An 18334-nucleotide genomic window follows, 5' to 3' on the forward strand; every position below is an offset into this window, starting at 1 on the left:
TTTTTTTTTTTTTTTTTTTTTTTTTTTTTTTTTTTTTTTTTTTTTTTTTTTATTTTTTTTTTTTTTTTTTTTTTTTTTTTTTTTTTTTTTTTTTTTTTTTTTTTTTTTTTTTTTTTTTTTAAATAAAATACTTACTATATATTTCTCCATAAATATTATGTTAAAAAAAATATATTATATATATATATTTCCATTTTCTAATAATTTATGAATAATATAAATTATATTAAATATATGTATATATTTTTATATCTTTTTAAGTTTTTATTTATTTTATCCGTGGAGACTACTACAAAATAAAATGTAAATATTACCATAAGATGGTTTTCACATTTTCATAACTGATTATATAAATATATATATTATAATTATTTATTTATTTATTTATTTTTTTTTTTGCTTGTTACAATGTTATAGATTTATATTCTTAAATATTCACAAATAATGTTCAATAAAATAAAATTCAACGAAACTGTAGTGTGAATGAATAAATCAATAAAAATATATTTATAATATATATTTCCTTTTTTGTTGGTTTCTTTCTTTTTTTTTTTTTTTTGCAGTTTGAGTATATTATTATAAAGAAAATGCTACATCTTAATATGCTGTGTTTTATTTTTTAATATTTTTTAGAACTTATTTATATTAAATGAATTGTGAACATCTAACAATTAACATATGAAACATATATATATATATATTATATGTACACATAATATCATTGTTTTTTTTTTTTTTTTTTTTTTTTTTCTATCTTTTAAAATATGAAAATATTTCAGACAAACGTCGACAATTTTAATTTAAATATATGTGAACAAAATGAAAATATAAATACAACATGTGGTCATGTAGAATATATAAAAAATGACATTCAACAAAATGAAGATCCTTGTTATAATGATAATAATATATACTTTGATGATGATAAATTATTAAGGAGCGGGGAATCTGTTCCTTCTATTACCACACATAAAATAAGTCATGACGATGTGCATAAAAAAAAAATAACCGAACAAAATGACTTGGATAGTAAAAATTATATTAAACGTAACCATAGTAGTAATAATAATAATAATAATTATAGTAATGATAAAAATATTCTTAATGATGATATATCCATGTCTCCCAAAAAGAAGAAGGCCAAATACAACAACTCCAGTAAGAATAAAAAAGAAAGTGATAAATGTGATGATAAATGTGATGATAATTGTGATGATAATCGTGATGATCATTGTGATGATAATTATGATGATGATTCACATCATAATCCTAATAATATTAATCACTTAAGAGAAGAAATAAAAAAAGAACTATTTAAAAAACTCAATATCATTTTAGATGTTAATATGAATATGAATACTGATGAAGAATATTATATGAAATTTTTAAAAAACAGAAAATTCAGAAACTATATTATGAATACTTCCAAATTTATTATCATCCTAGGAAAATATTTACAACTTTCTTTTTGCACCATATGTATTGCTTTATATTATATGAATAAATATAATCAGAAAATTCTTAAAAGAAAAAAAAACACCATAAGTTATCTCATTGCAGGTGCCTGTATTTTCCTTGCTTGGAAATTAAGAGAAGATTTTGAACTCTTGAAAAAATCAAGAAAATTATATGATATACCAAAAGTTATTTTTAAACTATTAAATTATTTTTATAAAAAAAAAAAAATCAAAAAAAAAATACATTCTATCGAATTAGATTTAATAACAAATTATAAAATTAATCATACCTTTTATAATACTCAAATATTTAATCACAAAACCTTTTCTTCTTTTATGGAACATATAAAAAAAGAAAACTTATGTGACATAAGCATAAAACAAGAAGAACAAAAGAAACAACAACTGAATCAAGCTTCAAAAAATGAAAATACTTACATAGATACAAAGAAAGAACATAAAAACAAAAAACAATCCAAATGTTTACATATTAATAATAATGTAAATAATTTACAAGAAAATAAATCCATATATAACGACCTACAAGAATTGAATAATATAATTGAAGAAGGATATATATCTGATATAAATAATATAAATCATGTCAGTGATTGCTTTAGTTCATATTTGTCTGAATGTAATAGCAGTGACGTTTCGGAGTATGACCACATGGATATTGAACAAAACGAAACGATAAATAAAGAAACTGATGTAAAAAATGAAAATGTTAAAATAAAACATGAAATAAATGGTGATTTGCATGAACAAAATGGTGATTTGGATGAACAAAATGGTGATTTGGATGAACAAAATGGTGATTTGGATGAACAAAATGGTGAGTTACACAAAAAAAATGGCGAGTTACACAAAAAAAATGGTGAGTTACACAAAAAAAATGGTGAGTTACATGAACAAAATGGTGAGTTACGGGAAAAAAATATTTTGACAGAGAATATAAAAAAATTAAAAAAATTATGTAAAGAGCACAAAAAGAACATATACGTCTCATCTTCCAAATGGGTATTAAACAATTCAGGTCAGAAGTTACAATTGATGCAGAAGATAATAATATATTACGAAGGAGAAATATTAAAAAGTTTTAATTATCACATAAAGCCTAAAATGTTATTTTTTGAATTATTACCATCATATATAAATAAATTTGTGTATACAATGAAAGGATATATTGAATCTGACCAGGTGGTATATTTAGAGAAGTTATGTTTTTTAACGATATTAGATATTTATAAAACTCCTTTATGTTTAATATTTACTCCAAAGGAAATATTGATAACGTGTATATTAAAAGCATATATATCATTAAAATTGTTGAGTAATGAGTTACATATTCGATCCTTGTCCTTTCAAGGTAATAAGAACAAAAATAATGAGAAGGAAGTCTGTCTCAGTGTAGTTATCAATAATAGAGTGTTTATAAATATATATAAAAATATATATATATATATATATATATGTATATATGTATATATTTTATTTTAATGCTTCTTTTTAGACTTTGAAGATAAAATAAATTCTTTCATACAATCAATCTGTTGTGAAGACCCAATCAAGTAGAGAACGTTTCAAAAAAATAAATAATAAATTAATAAATATATATATATATATATATATATATATTTTTTTTTTTTTCTTTGCAGCGTCTATAGGATAAAAACAGCCTTGAGAGAACTACGACAACTGCATTTTTAAAAGAGCAAAAAAAAAAAAAAAAAAAAAAAAAAAAAAAAAAAAAAAAAAAAAAAAAAACGGATAGACACCTTACACTATTTTAATTTTTTTAATTTTTTAATTTATTAATTTATTAATTCTTAATTTTTATTTTTTTCTTTTTTTATGTGTTTTAACAAAAAAAAAAAAAATTATAAATATGATTGATATATATATATATATATATATTATATTAATATGAAATATATTTATGAACAGATAACTTAAAAAAAAAACAAAAAAACATGTGATTCGTTTTCATTTATGTTGTAAATATTTTCCTTCCAATTGGATGACAATACTGATTATAATTCATTGAGTTTTCTATTTTATCTTTCAAGACATTAAAATTATGAAGATGATCATAGTTTCCGTTTTGTTTATATTTTTCATTTTGTTTAATATAATGTTTAAAATTATTAAAATGGATATTATAATTATTCATTTGATTATTAAAAGAAGTAATATTATTTTTAAAGAACTGTTTGATTTGTTCATCTCTTTTTTTATATGAATTCATTTCTTGAGTATATTGTGTTTCAAATTTTTTTATATATATATATTTCCTAGCTAAATTATTATAATTATTTGTTACTTCATTATAAATTTTTTTATGTATGCGAAAAACTTCTTTTTTTTTCTTGTGTATATTTTCAAATGAATCATAATTATCTAAGAAAAGTTTCTCTTCTGATTTTTTATTTTTCATATTATTATAAAAAGGATATTTTATATTTTGATAAAAATAGACATCAAATTCTTTATAATAATTTGTCTTATATATATATGATAAATATAATTCAATAAAATATAAATCTACATATTTAATTACAAATAATTTTTTAAAAAAAAACACAATGTTATAATATATGTTATTAGAACTTTGTATATTATTTGTATCTTTTTTAATGAGCTCATTATCCATATCTATCATTTTTTTAATTTGATTATATGAGTTATTACAATGATAATAAAAATCAATAGGATATTTATTTAATTTATGACAATTATTATAAATATTATATTTAATATTTTTATTACAATTTATTTCATTTGCAGAAGAACAATATGTTGAATAAACAAATAAAAGAAACTTTATCATTTTGGAATTAAAATAAAATGGACTGTATATATATGGAAGTTGCAAAATATTATAATTCTTATCTCTTATATATTTTTCATCTTTTTTTTCTTTTATATATCTTTTATATATATGACATTTATAAAATTTAGATGCAATTTTAATATTTTTTTTTTTTAAAAATATTTTCTTTTTTTCATTTCTAGAAATAATTAAATTACTATTATTATCAGAAGAATTATCTGATATATTATTCCTCTTTATATAATTTTTGAACATATAAGAATTAGTAGTTTTTTCATCACTTAGCATATTATTATTTATTATTTGATCTTCCTTAGTAACAATATTATACACCTCTGATAAATTATAAACATCAGACATGCTGTATCTATTAAAAATATGTGCGTCATCATCATCTAAATAGGATATTGAACAAGTATGAGTTCTACAATTATAAATACTATATTTATATATATTATTATTATTATTGATATTATTGATATTATTGATATTATTGATATTATTGATATTATTGATATTATTGATACTATTTTTAATACTTGTAATATTTTTGTTTGTTATTCCCCTTTTCATTTTATCCCTTGAAAGTTTTTTTTTCATATTATCATTCATTTTGATATCATATATAATAGACGATATATTAATCAACATATAATTATAAGGAATATTATTTATTTGATAATAATTTATATAATTATCTATTAACATAGGCACATTTTTATATCTCTTGAAATGAGACACAATATGTTTTATATCATTTTCAAAGCTAGAAGTATTTATTATAATATGATTATTAATATGATTATTAATATAATTATTAATATAATTATTAATATGATTCTTATAATTAGTAGAATCTTCCTTTGTCTTTTTATTATTATAATCACATTTTTTAATTACATCATCTTCTTCATATTGTAAATCTTTACACTTAAATGAATTCGTATAAGATATTAATTCTTTTATATGATTCATATATATCAACTTTATATTATATTTATTACATATAGCATAATATAAAAGAAAAAATATATTAAAATATATTTTTAAATAATTTAAATAATTATAACATGAAATAAGTCTCCATATTTTATATCGAAATATATTCTTATTCTTAAAAAAATAATGGAAATTATTTTTATATACATTGTAAAAATTACATATATGCGACAAATATTTAAACAAAACAATAAAAGAACGTGGATTCATTTCTATATTATTATCGATTATACTACCTAAATTTATTTTATTTACAGAATTGTTGTAATGTATATTATTAATATGGTTCTTTATATTGTATTTGTCATCACCATTTTTTTTATCATCACCATTTTTTTTATCATCATCATTTTTTTTATCATCACAATTTTTATTATCATCACAATTTTTTTTATCACCACCATTTTTTTTATCACCACCATTTTTTTTATCACCACCATTTTTATTATCATCACAATTTTTATTATCACCACCATTTTTTTGATCACCACCATTTTTTTGATCTCCACCATTTTTTTGATCACCTGGGACCTCCCCTTTCTTATAATAATTATCTACAGAACGCATTTTAAATATATAATTCATACGATCAAAGAATAAATTACCCTCCAAAGAAACACCCATCTTATCTAAAAAATTCTGCTCCGCATTATTAAAATTATATATATGTTTAAATATATTTGTATTACTAAAACATTTATAAAACCTCAAATTATCATACATTTTTGATATAAAATCTTGTTTTTTTATCTTTTTAATTTTTACATCCTTCATACTTCTTAATATATTTCTCCTCCTTTTAATTTTAAGTATCTTCTTTGATTCGTCTCCTGTTTTCAAGTTTCTATATAAATCTTCTAAAATATTTAAATGTGTATGTTTTTTTTTTTTTTTTTTTTTTCCTCTTTTTCTTTCTTTATATTTATTTGAATCCATCTTAGTGTTCATATTATATGTATATAAAAATTGTGTCATTTTTTTAATTTTCATATTTTTAATTTTAATTTTTTTTTTTCTTCGGTTTCTTTTTTCTTTTTCTTTTAATTTTCTTCTTAGATTTATTATAATAATATCCTCATGTTTTAAATCCAACAAAGTTTGTGCCTTGTAATAGAATTTGTCTAGAGGAAGAACCCACCAGAAAATATTTTTTCCATAATTTTTAAAATATTTATTATGAGCATATGTATCAAGTTCATGAGAATTATTTATACAATGCAATTTATTATGTGTAACTCCTAGGAATAGATTAATTGCTTTTTGTTTTTCTAGATCATTAAAAGAACTAATATAATATCTTTTTAGAGATGTAAATAATTCTTTTGATTGAATAAAAAAGTTAGAATGTTGGCCTGGTGTATATTTTTTATGTGCTGTCGATCCTGCATATTGTTTAGATATGACATCACCTAATTCTTCATATAATTGTGATATATGTGATATATTTTGAACAGACAAATCATTTTTTTTGATTAATTTTATAATTTTAACGAATTTAATAAACATATAGATATTTAAAAATAATTGAGCTGCATTTGTTCTATCTAAACAATCAACACAATTAAATCTGAGAACACCTGTTTGAATAAGTAAAACTTTTTTATTATGCATATAAAAGAAACCGATAGTATTTAAAGAATAATTATATAACATTTTTAAAATATATTGTGTATATTTAATACCAATTTTATAAGCTTTTCTTAAATCTAAATGTTTATATATAATATGTATTTTTTTAGGAATATGTTTATTAAGTGTATCAATAGATAGTTTATATTGATATGATAATTTTTGTTCATCACTATATTTTTTCTTACTTAATAAATTAACAACTGTTATAGGATATCCATATTTTTCATATAACATTTGAAAATGTTTTTGTGTAGATGAATAATTAATATCTGTTTTTATAAAATTTATTTGTGGTTTCTTTAAAATTTTATAATTAACTTGTTGATTCCAAAATATAGGAACAGAACCTCTTAATTGTGTATATGATAAGATAACATGAGAATTATTTTTTTCAAATAAAATAATCTCAGATTCAACATCATTAGCTGAATAGCCAAAAGAATTTAAACCTCGTTTTCTATATCGAGTGCCTGCATATTTATTACTTCTTCTACCTATCAAACTAATATCAATAATTTTACCTGAGCATTCAAATTTGGATTGAATAAAATATCCATTTATTACAAATAAACATAAAAAAATATTCTTTTTTATAAAATATTTATTATGATATGAATTCCATATATATGGATTCTTTTTATATTCTTCAAGTCCTCCTTTCATATAATTTTTTTGAATAAAATAATTTTCTTGCACACTTGATGTTAAATTATATGTATATGAAAAATAGATATATTTATGATTTATATTATTATAAAATAAATCTATTAATTCATTCTCTTCATTATAATTATCAAATATATCTTCAACAAATGGTATTAATAAAATATTTTTTACATTATATATTTTATGTTCATTAAATAATATTCCAACTTTCTCTTTCTTAATTAATACATATAAATAAGGGTAATTCAAAAAACGAATACATCCAAATATACCTTCACATTTACATATATATTCTAATTTCTTTCTTATAATATAATTACAATAATCTTTCTTCATATATAATTCAAAGTGTTCAACAATCTCAATCTTCTTACTCCTTCTCTTCAACGCACTTACTTCATAAACATTCTCTTTCTTATTTATACCTATCACAAATAAACAATCATTATTACAATATATCTTATAACTTCGAAAACATGTCAACCTTGAAGGATACATCATCACATCAAATAAATTAAACAAACATCACTACTAGGACACCAAAATAAAGGACACATATATAAATATATATAAATATATAAATACTTTTTTTCAACATATAACAATATAAATATACATATATATATATATATATATATATATATATATATTTTTTATATATGTAAATTTATTTATTTTTATAATATATGACTAAAAATTAAAAAAAATATTTTAAAACATATTATATTAATATATGTTAATATTTTATAAGTTGAATAAATATTACATATATTTTTTTTTTTTCTTAATTCCTTATTATATTTTTATATCATAACTTTTTTATAGTTTCAACAAATCAAAAAAATAAAATAAAATGAAATATTTTCTTTAATTATATTTAATTATAAGTATAATTTATTTTTTTATTTATTATATATATATATATATATATATATATATATATTTATTTATTTATTTATATTTATCTATCTATCTATTTTTTTTTTTTTTTTTTTTTTTTTTTTCTTTCCTCCTATTATTGTTTTGAATACTCATCCTCTATATAATGTATTCTCCGTGTTTTATTATTTGTTCGAGATTACAATTAAAAGGAAAAATAAAAGTAATATTTATCTATATATATATTTATAATAATATAAATATATACATATATATATATATATATATATTGTTACATTTTCAGACTTCTAATAACATACAATATATATAATATATATATATGCATAGTTGTATTTATATTATATATATATATATATATATTTTTTTTTTTATTTTTTTTATATATATATATATTTTTTTATTTTATTTTATTTTATTTTATTTTTTTTTTTTTTTTTTTCACGTAAATGCAATAAAAAAAAAAATTAAATATGTAATAGAATTATTCTATATATTGTACATGTTTGTTTTTTTTTTTTTTTTTTTTAACTTTAATATTATATATAAATATTAATATATTTTTCTTTTTTTTCTAAAATAAAAATTTTACTGCAATATGTTTTATTTTTTTTTTTTTTTTTTTTTTGTAATAAAGACAAATATTCTATTATCTAAATGAATTATGTATATTATTGTTCATTGAATTTTTATTTTTATTTTATTATTATTTTTTTATTTTAATTTTAATTTTTTTTTTGTTTTTTTTTGTAATTTCACTTTATATAACAAAAAAAAAATATATAATATAAAAAAATATACCGTCTATTTATAACTACACTATTATTTAGTACACACATAAATATATATATATTTAATATATATATTTAATATATATATTTATATATTTATATATTTTTATATTTATGTATATATAAACACACATAAAATTCAAGGGACAATGTGCCCCCTATAGATTTATTTTTCATTTTTTATTATTTTATATTTTTTTTTTATATTTGATTTTTTAAAAAGGATGTTAAAAAATATATTTAGCGAATATTTAAAATCGTATGATAACAAAGATGAGAACTATGAGCGCATAAATAACCTGAGCAGAAATTATTCAGTAAATAAAAAAAAATAAAATATACACATATATACACATATATACACATATATACACATTTATATATATATATATATATATATATATATATATCTACATATACACATAAATATATACATATATTTATTTTTTAATCTAATAGTGTGTGTTTATATATTAGACATACATATCAACACCTTTTAAAAATTTTGCATATTTATTTTTTTTGTCAGTGTGACTACACTTCTGATTGGAGATGGTTCAGTATTAAATGCGAACGTTTTTTAGAAAATGAATTATATAAGAAATATAATAAAGAAGAAAAAGAAAAAAGGAAAGAAAATAAAAATATCATAAAAGAAAATGAAAATCTTGCTATATTTAAATCATTCTTCCCAAAGATTCTTTTAAATATTTATAGTAAGTGTGATAATCCTGCACAGTTCTTTTCAAATCTTGTCATTCAGAAGTTTAACTCTGTAGTGGTAATATAACAAAGGATATAAAAAATAAAATGCACATAAATATAAATATATATAAATATGTATATATATATGTGTATATATTTTTAACCAACAAAACATTTATCATACTCCTAATTTTTTTTTTTTTTTTTTTTTTTTTTTTTTCATTTTTTTTTTAGTTTTTTTGTGATGCCAGTGGTTTTTCTAACCTCGCTGAACAACTAGACAAACGAATTAATGGAACCGAATTACTAGGAAATTGCTTAAATAAGTTTTTCAACATTTTAATAAAAATTATAGATTACTGGGGAGGTGATATAATTAAGTTCAGTGGAGATGCTGTTCTAGTTATCTGGCCCCTTCATAATGTTTTAAAAAATAAGAAGAAAAAAAAAAAGACAAAAGATCATAATATTCAAAATATTTATAATGATGCACATGTAGTTAACCTTAAAGATAATGAAACTTCAATTGATGAGAATAATCCAGATACATTTATGCATATTGAAAAAGATAAAAAAAAATTTGAAAATTTTCATTTAAATAATAATCATAATAATATTCATAATATTTATAATAACGATGATGATTATGATCATCAAGATGAAGTCTATGATAATATTAAAAATTATAATCTAAAAAATAGTAAGATCAGTAAGCCTAATATTTCTCAAGCAAATAACTCAGATGATAACTATCCTTCAGATTATATTAAAAAAAAAAAAAGTCAAAACGCACGAGAAATAAGAAAGATATGTCTCCTAGCATTAGGGTGTTGTATGGACATACACAAATTATTAAATAAATTTCCAACACCAATAGAAAATAAATATTTAAAAGTACATATTGCTATTACATATGGAAAGGTTAGCTTCTTACAAATTGGAAATGTTTTAAGAAAAAGAGAATATTTGTTATCAGGCAAGCCACTGGAAGAAATAGGTTCTGGTGAGTCCTTGGCAAAAAATGGAGAAAGTGTGCTGTCGTATTCTTTTTATAAAAATATTAAAGATAAGGTGATAGTTCAAGGGACGTGCAAGAAGAACTTTTTCTTATTTGTGAAGATGAAGGAGGAAATTGACATGAAGAGGTTGAAAAAGAATTATGAGGAGGAAGAGGAAGAAGAGGAAGACGAAGAAGAAGAGGAAGACAACGAAGATGATGTAAACGCAGATGTAGATGTAAATGCAGATGCAGATGTAAATGCAGATGCAGATGTAAATGCAGATGTAAATAACGATTTACATGTTAATATAAAAGATAATAAAAGAAAAAATAGTTCAGAAGATAAAATAAAAAAAAAGTTTACTCTATTAACTACAGATAAACAATCTAGACAATCTACTCTTATATATGAAAATTTTGATCTTCTTTTAAAAACATTTATACCAGATATTGTATATAGAAAATTATCTTTAGGATGTAATATATTTTTTAATGAAATTAGAAAAGTAACAATTATTTTTGTATCTGTTAAAGATATAGATACATCAACTATGACTGGTGTTCATTCAGCACATGGAATTATGAAGCTAACACAAAAAGCTGTATTTACTATGGAAGGAACAATAAATAAATTTATATTAGATGATAAAGGTATCTTAATATTAATTATGTTTGGATTACCACCTCTATATCATTGTGATGATACTATAAGAGCTTTACTTACTTGTTTTAGATTAATAGATGCATTGAAATCATTAAAATTAAATGGTAGTATAGGTATATCTACTGGAAAAATATGGTGTGGAATCATAGGAAATAAAATTAGAAAAGAATACACAGCCCTAGGAGATTCTGTTAATGTTGCTGCTAGATTATGTTTCAAAGCTGGTAATAAAGAAATTTATGTTGATGAAAATACATATAATAATTGTAAACATTTTATATCCTTTCAAAAATTAATATCTATAAAAGTCAAAGGAAAAAATAAACTTATTAAAATATATTCACCTATAGGCACTATTAATAAAAAATGTATAGATTATGTATATGATAATACAAACAATGAAAACAGCAACAATAATAATAATAATAATAATTATTTTACAGATGAAGAATTATTAGTTAATAGCCACAATAATAATATAAATCAAAACAATAAAAAAAATAATATTAATAATAATAATAATATTAATAATAATAATATTATTAATAATAATAGTATTAATAATAATAATAATTTAATATCAACAAAAGATGAGACAATAAAAAATATTCATGATAATTTATCTACAAATGTAGATATATCCATTCTTGAAAATAAAAAAATGAAAACAAATTTTCAACAAGTTTCTGATTTCTCATTTCTAAATTACAACTTTTTATTCAAATATTATAAAAGCATATTTAAAAATAAAATATATCACTTGTTCAAAGAAGATAAGAATTGTTTCTATTATTTACAAATGTGTGATTTATATAAACCCATAAGTACAAACATATCACCTTCTCTTACTTACTGTGCCAATAAAAATTTGGAACACTTGAAAAAAAACAATAATATTATGATGACAAAGGAAATGCATATAAATAATATAAATAATGATGAACATGTAAATGAACCTATAAGACAAAATAAATTAATATTAGATAAACATAATAATCATATATATGATATGGATGATAATCTTCATTCAAATAGAAAATCTTCTACATCTTTTAATAATATATATGACAATACATTAACATATGATATGATTTATAGTATATCTAGATTTAATAAAATAAAAACATCATTACATGTTGATTATAAAAGCTATACTGGCCCTTTCTTATTACATGAATATTATGATCCACTGCATTTCAAATTTAAAGAACTTTCTCGTGTAGGTGGAGTCTTATTTGTTGAAGGAAATGAAAATCTAGGAATATTTGAATTCATAAAATTAATTACAAAAGGATTATATAACTTTAAATTATTTAATGTTAGTAATATGCCCAACTCATTATATATAAATATAACAAATCCATTACTACCTTGGAAAATTTTATGTAACGATATATTAAACACTTGGAAATTATCACATATGAGGAAAAAAAATATTCTCCTAAATAAAAATGACAACTTCAATATGTTAAGAGAAATCACACACCCATCTTTTCATTGGTTTTTTAAATGTATGATACATGTAATAGATGATTTAGATATACCTATTTTTAAAACTAAAAAAAAAAAAAAAAAAAAAGAAAAGGAAAAGGAATATTATACAGATAAAAATAAAAATTATACTTACCAAACTAACAAATATATTCAAAACCATCCCAATAAAAAAAATGATCACACTTTAATTCAAAATAAAATAAATACAAATATTCAAACACAAAATGCTTCTAATAACAATATATTTTGTAAAAAAATATCCACACTTTTGGAGTATTTCTTTCATAATTCAAGACGAGATAAAAAGAAAAACAAAAAAAAGACCAAAGAGAAAAATAAAAAAAAAAAAATATATATACCAGCTGGTAAGCGCATGGGCCAAACAAATGATACTAATGATATTAATCATATGTATCACGTCCCTTCTGATGTGTCACATGGAAGCACCTTGGATAAGCAACACAATTATCATGATGATGATGATAATAATCATGATGATGATGATGATAATCATGATGATGATGATAATCATGATGATGACAATAATCATAATGATGACAATAATCATGATGATGACAATAATCATAATGATGACAATTATCATAATGATGACAATTATCATAATGATATTATTCATGACCATTATAATCCTTCTGTGAAGAAAAATAAAATAATAAACAAACCTGAACACATATACAATAAACATACAGCAACAGGAGATGTAAGCTCCTCTTCGCAAACATATTCAAGAAACGATATACATACAAAAATGAAAAATGAACTAAAAGAAAACAGAATAGGTATTATAAGCTCGATGATTTATTATTTTACTTTGCATGAAAATATGTTTATTATATTTAATTATAGAGCAGGTACTTCCTTAAATATTAATATTGAAGATGATGCTTGGAAAATATCAAATAATATAGCTAAGTTAGCTATGCTTAAAAGAAAAAAAATATCCAAACATTTACAAAGAAATCTAAAAGATTGGAGAAAAAATCATTCTAGGAAGTGTGTCTTCTGCAAAGGTAATTTTATGAACAATGCATATGTGAATAATATAAATGAGAATAATAATTGTGGAAACAATATGTATCAAAATATCACACATGACAACAATATTTATGGCGATAATAATATAAATGATGAGTTCTTACACAACAACAACAACAATGATAATAATAATAATAATAATAATAATAATAATAATAGTAATGATGATGATGATAACAATATATACAACTCTGATGAACAAAACGGTTTGTCTATCAAAAAAAAAAATATAAATGATTTCCTTGATGATCATATGAGAGCACAACAAAGTATTGATCATATAGATAAAAATATTATTTCTAACTTACCAAATAAAATTAATAATGATACAAATACAAACAATTTATATAATATTAATGATATGTATAATCAAGAGAATTCTCATTATTCACAAAATGTTAATATAACAAATAATAATAATCATAATGATAATATATCTTCTTTTAATTTAAGACAACAGAAATTATATCAAGCTCATGAAATTATTCTTATGGATGAAAATAATGATTCTTTATCAAAAAAAAGTAGTTCAGCATCATTAATAAATAACAGTGAAATAAATTCACAAACTTATAACAATGAAAATATTATACAAAATACAAATAATACTAACAAACAAGAAAATATAAATGTTGTACAAATATTTAAAGATGAAACAGAAAATGTAAATGACACAAACAAAATTAAAGAACAAAAAATGTTTTATAAAACTTTATATCCAAATATTAAAGATAATATTTTATTATATATAGCTCAACAAAAAATGAATGAACAAAATAATAATTATCAAATTTATAAAAATCAAAATATCAAAAATGAATATTTAAATGATAACATACATAATCAAATGAATCAAAATGTTAATCCTAATATGCACAAAAATATTTATTATAATAATTATTTTAATAGTTATAAAAAGTTTTATCAAAATAAATCACCTTTATGTAATCCTTTTTTTATGCACAAACATAAACCTCTTATCTTTTTATTTATTAATGGAATGAAAAATAATAATAATATAAAACAATTAAAAAAAATTAAAAAATATGCACAACAATGTGAAGCATCTATAGAATTAAAACCTTTCAATATAAATCATCTATATGAATTTGTTAGCCTATGTTTAAATATACATAAAGATAAAATAAGTAAACAACTAATTGAATATCTAAATAAAACTTGTTTTGGAATACCTAAATTTGTACAATATACTTTATTTTATCTTCTTAATAATCATTATCTAGAATTATATAAATATGAGAAGGACAAAAATGATGATCAAAACAATCAACATAACAACCAACATAACAACCAACATAACAATCAACAAAATAATGATGAACTATTCTTTTTGAAAGAACAAAATGGTGAAAAAGATTCATCCAGCACAAATCCAACAAAAAGTAATCATCCTAATCATACAACACACACAAACCAATTTAATCAAATAAATAATATAAATCAAAATACTGATACACATAACTATCATTATTATAACAAACATTTTTTTAATAACCTTATCAGTAATACATGCACTACAAATAATTATATTAATCATTTCAGTAAACAAATTATCTCAATACAAAATGAAAAAGCAAAATCTTCATTATTCCCATCTAATAGCACAACCTCTTCCAATGATAATCCAAATAATGATGATATAACTTATGAATATGAACTTGTGGTAGTCAAAGATTTAAACGAAGCACCGCTAGTTCCTCGATTGGTAAAAAATAAAATAAAATAAAATAAAATAAAAAATATGACCTGTTCATGTAAAATGTATATATGATATATATAAATGGATAGTTGTACATATATATAATATGACCTGTTCATGTAAAATGTATATATGATATATATAAATGGATAGTTGTACATATATATAATATGACCTGTTCATGTAAAATGTATGTATGAAATATATAAATGGATAGTTGTACATATATATAATATGACCATCTTATTTAATATATATATATTATATATGTATAATTTTATTATTATTATTAATTTTTTTTTTTTCTTCATATTATATATAGACCGCATATTGCATGTCCCTAATTGATAGCCTAAACCAAGAAGAACAATTGTTGGCTAAGCTTTGCTCCTTCTTTAATCATACGTTTAACATAAAAAAAATGGAATGTATATATCCTAAGTATATATCAAGGTGTGAGTTAAAAAAAATTATTGTAAAGTTGATGGAGAAGAATGTCTTTTGTTTATATGAAGATGAGAACAAGAAATCTGTTACTCTGTCAAAAGACAATGTTAATTCTATACATAACATTAATTTCGTATATAGAGATATGTATAATAAAATAAATAGTTTCCTTGAGAAGAAAAGTAAACACCACACCTTATTTGGCAAACACAAAAATATACCTGATGAGGAAATATATTTCTGCATAACAAATTTTTCATTAAAAAAGGTAATCCAAATAAAAGGAAAAAAAAATAAAATAAAAAAAAATATAAATCTTTTAATATATTTATGAACCATTTCAATTTTTAATTATATCCTTTGCGTAACAAAATAAATATATACACATATATATATATATATATATTTTTTTTTTTAGGTTTTAAATGATTTGTTGGAGAATGAAGAAAAGGAATATATAAAAAAAATTTACAAAAAGTATATAGAATCGTAAATAGGAATAAAAAATAAAAAATAAAAAAAAAAAAAAATGTTTACAACAATTTTAAATATGTATTGTTTTGCATTATATTGAATTAGTTTTTAAATTATTATATATGTATTTTTTTTTTTTTTAAACACACACATATATATATATATATATTCATATACATACACTTTCTATTTGTTATTCGATCTATCCGATATTTTCTTTTTTATGATTGTATATAAACTCCCTTTACAACATTTTAAAAAATTTTAAATAAAAATGTATGTATAAAGACAAAACTAGAAAATATTAAATCATTTTAAATGTATTTCATAAAAAATTTAACTGAAAAAATAAGTTACATGGATAAAAAAATACACATACATATATATATATATATATAGCATATTTTTTGATGTCTTGTTATGGAAGAAATGCAACTGCCTTTTAAAAAAAATTATGACGAAACAAAAGAAACAGAGATTAATATCTCTTTAACAAAAAATAATGAAAATCAAATAGGATATGAAAAAACAGAAAAACAATTAAATACATGTGCGAGTAGCGTTCAAGAAGTGCTACAAATAAAATCAGAAATTTATGATAACATTCTTAATATGTACAATAAAGGTAAAAATATAATAAAAATCATATGAACACAAATAATAACTACAGAATTAATCAAAATTTACTCATGTACCATTTTTTCCTATATTTTGTATGTAGAAACAAAATCTTCTGAACATAATCACAAAAGTAAATCAAATATTGGAGATAATTATTTTAATGATCAAGAAAATGAACATACGTCAATATTTTATCAACATAGTTTAAAAAACCAAAAAAAAGATTACCAGGATTATATTCTAGATGAAGAAATATTCAATGAAAATTTAGAAAATAAAGATCCATATGATGAAAATATTTATCAACAGGAAGAAAAAATATATACAGACCAATACGAATATAACAAAATTCATGATGACAAAATAGAGGAAGTCAAAAATGAAAATGTATTGAACCAAAATAATACAAACCAATCTAAAATAATAAAAAAAAATAAAATAAAATTAAGTAAAACATCTGATCAGATGAAAAATTATTCCACAAATGATATAACTCACGAGGTAATAATTACACAAATATATATATATATATATATATATATATATATATATATGTATTATTTATTTTATTCATTCAATTAATAGTTCATATATCCATTTTTAAATTTAATAATATATATATTTGCACCTTTGAAGGATATAATTCTAGATATATATAAAAACACCATAGAACATAAAAAGACAAACTTTTTGTGTTTAGAAGAAATTTTAAAAAACATTAATTTAATATTAAAAAAGCAAATTGACCTTAATAATAGTAACGAGACTGAAAAATCGGAGAGGCACATATTATTAAAAAATATTTACCAAGTAAAAATAAAAATATAAACATACATACATATAAACATAAATGTAAGTATATATATATATATATATAT

General features: G+C 19.9%; 4 protein-coding genes across 4 annotated transcripts in view; 3 read left to right on the forward strand and 1 right to left on the reverse strand.

The window, feature by feature from the left end:
• Positions 1-764: 764 nt before the first annotated feature.
• Positions 765-3167, forward strand: PGSY75_0802400 (hypothetical protein; the record flags this gene model as incomplete). The annotated part of the gene is made up of 3 exons (XM_018785161.1): positions 765-2826; positions 2971-3028; positions 3116-3167. 3 exons carry the CDS (start codon positions 765-767, stop codon positions 3165-3167), a joined length of 2172 nt encoding a protein of 723 aa, XP_018642128.1.
• A 280-nt stretch (positions 3168-3447) lies between these two features.
• PGSY75_0802500 (putative inositol 5-phosphatase) lies at positions 3448-8085 on the reverse strand (the record flags this gene model as incomplete). Its single annotated transcript, XM_018785162.1, has 1 exon — positions 3448-8085. The coding sequence occupies one exon, from the start codon at positions 8083-8085 to the stop codon at positions 3448-3450; it is 4638 nt and encodes a 1545-aa protein (XP_018642129.1).
• Positions 8086-9499: 1414 nt separating this feature from the next.
• On the forward strand, positions 9500-16854 carry PGSY75_0802600 (adenylyl cyclase beta; the record flags this gene model as incomplete). Its single annotated transcript, XM_018785163.1, has 5 exons — positions 9500-9592; positions 9805-10056; positions 10215-15920; positions 16237-16629; positions 16780-16854. The coding sequence occupies 5 exons, from the start codon at positions 9500-9502 to the stop codon at positions 16852-16854; spliced, it is 6519 nt and encodes a 2172-aa protein (XP_018642130.1).
• A 410-nt stretch (positions 16855-17264) lies between these two features.
• PGSY75_0802700 (hypothetical protein) overlaps positions 17265-18334 on the forward strand; it is a gene marked incomplete at both ends in the record, with an annotated part of 1536 nt that continues 466 nt past the window's right edge. The window contains 3 exons of the mRNA XM_018785164.1: positions 17265-17460; positions 17557-17957; positions 18093-18266. Of these exons, the coding sequence (XP_018642131.1) occupies positions 17265-17460; positions 17557-17957; positions 18093-18266 (771 nt within the window). Of the gene's footprint in view, positions 17461-17556; positions 17958-18092 lie in introns of the transcript that reaches the window.

Source organism: Plasmodium gaboni, chromosome 8, assembly GCF_001602025.1.
Source record: "Plasmodium gaboni strain SY75 chromosome 8, whole genome shotgun sequence".
Classification (NCBI taxonomy): Eukaryota; Apicomplexa; class Aconoidasida; order Haemosporida; family Plasmodiidae; genus Plasmodium; species Plasmodium gaboni.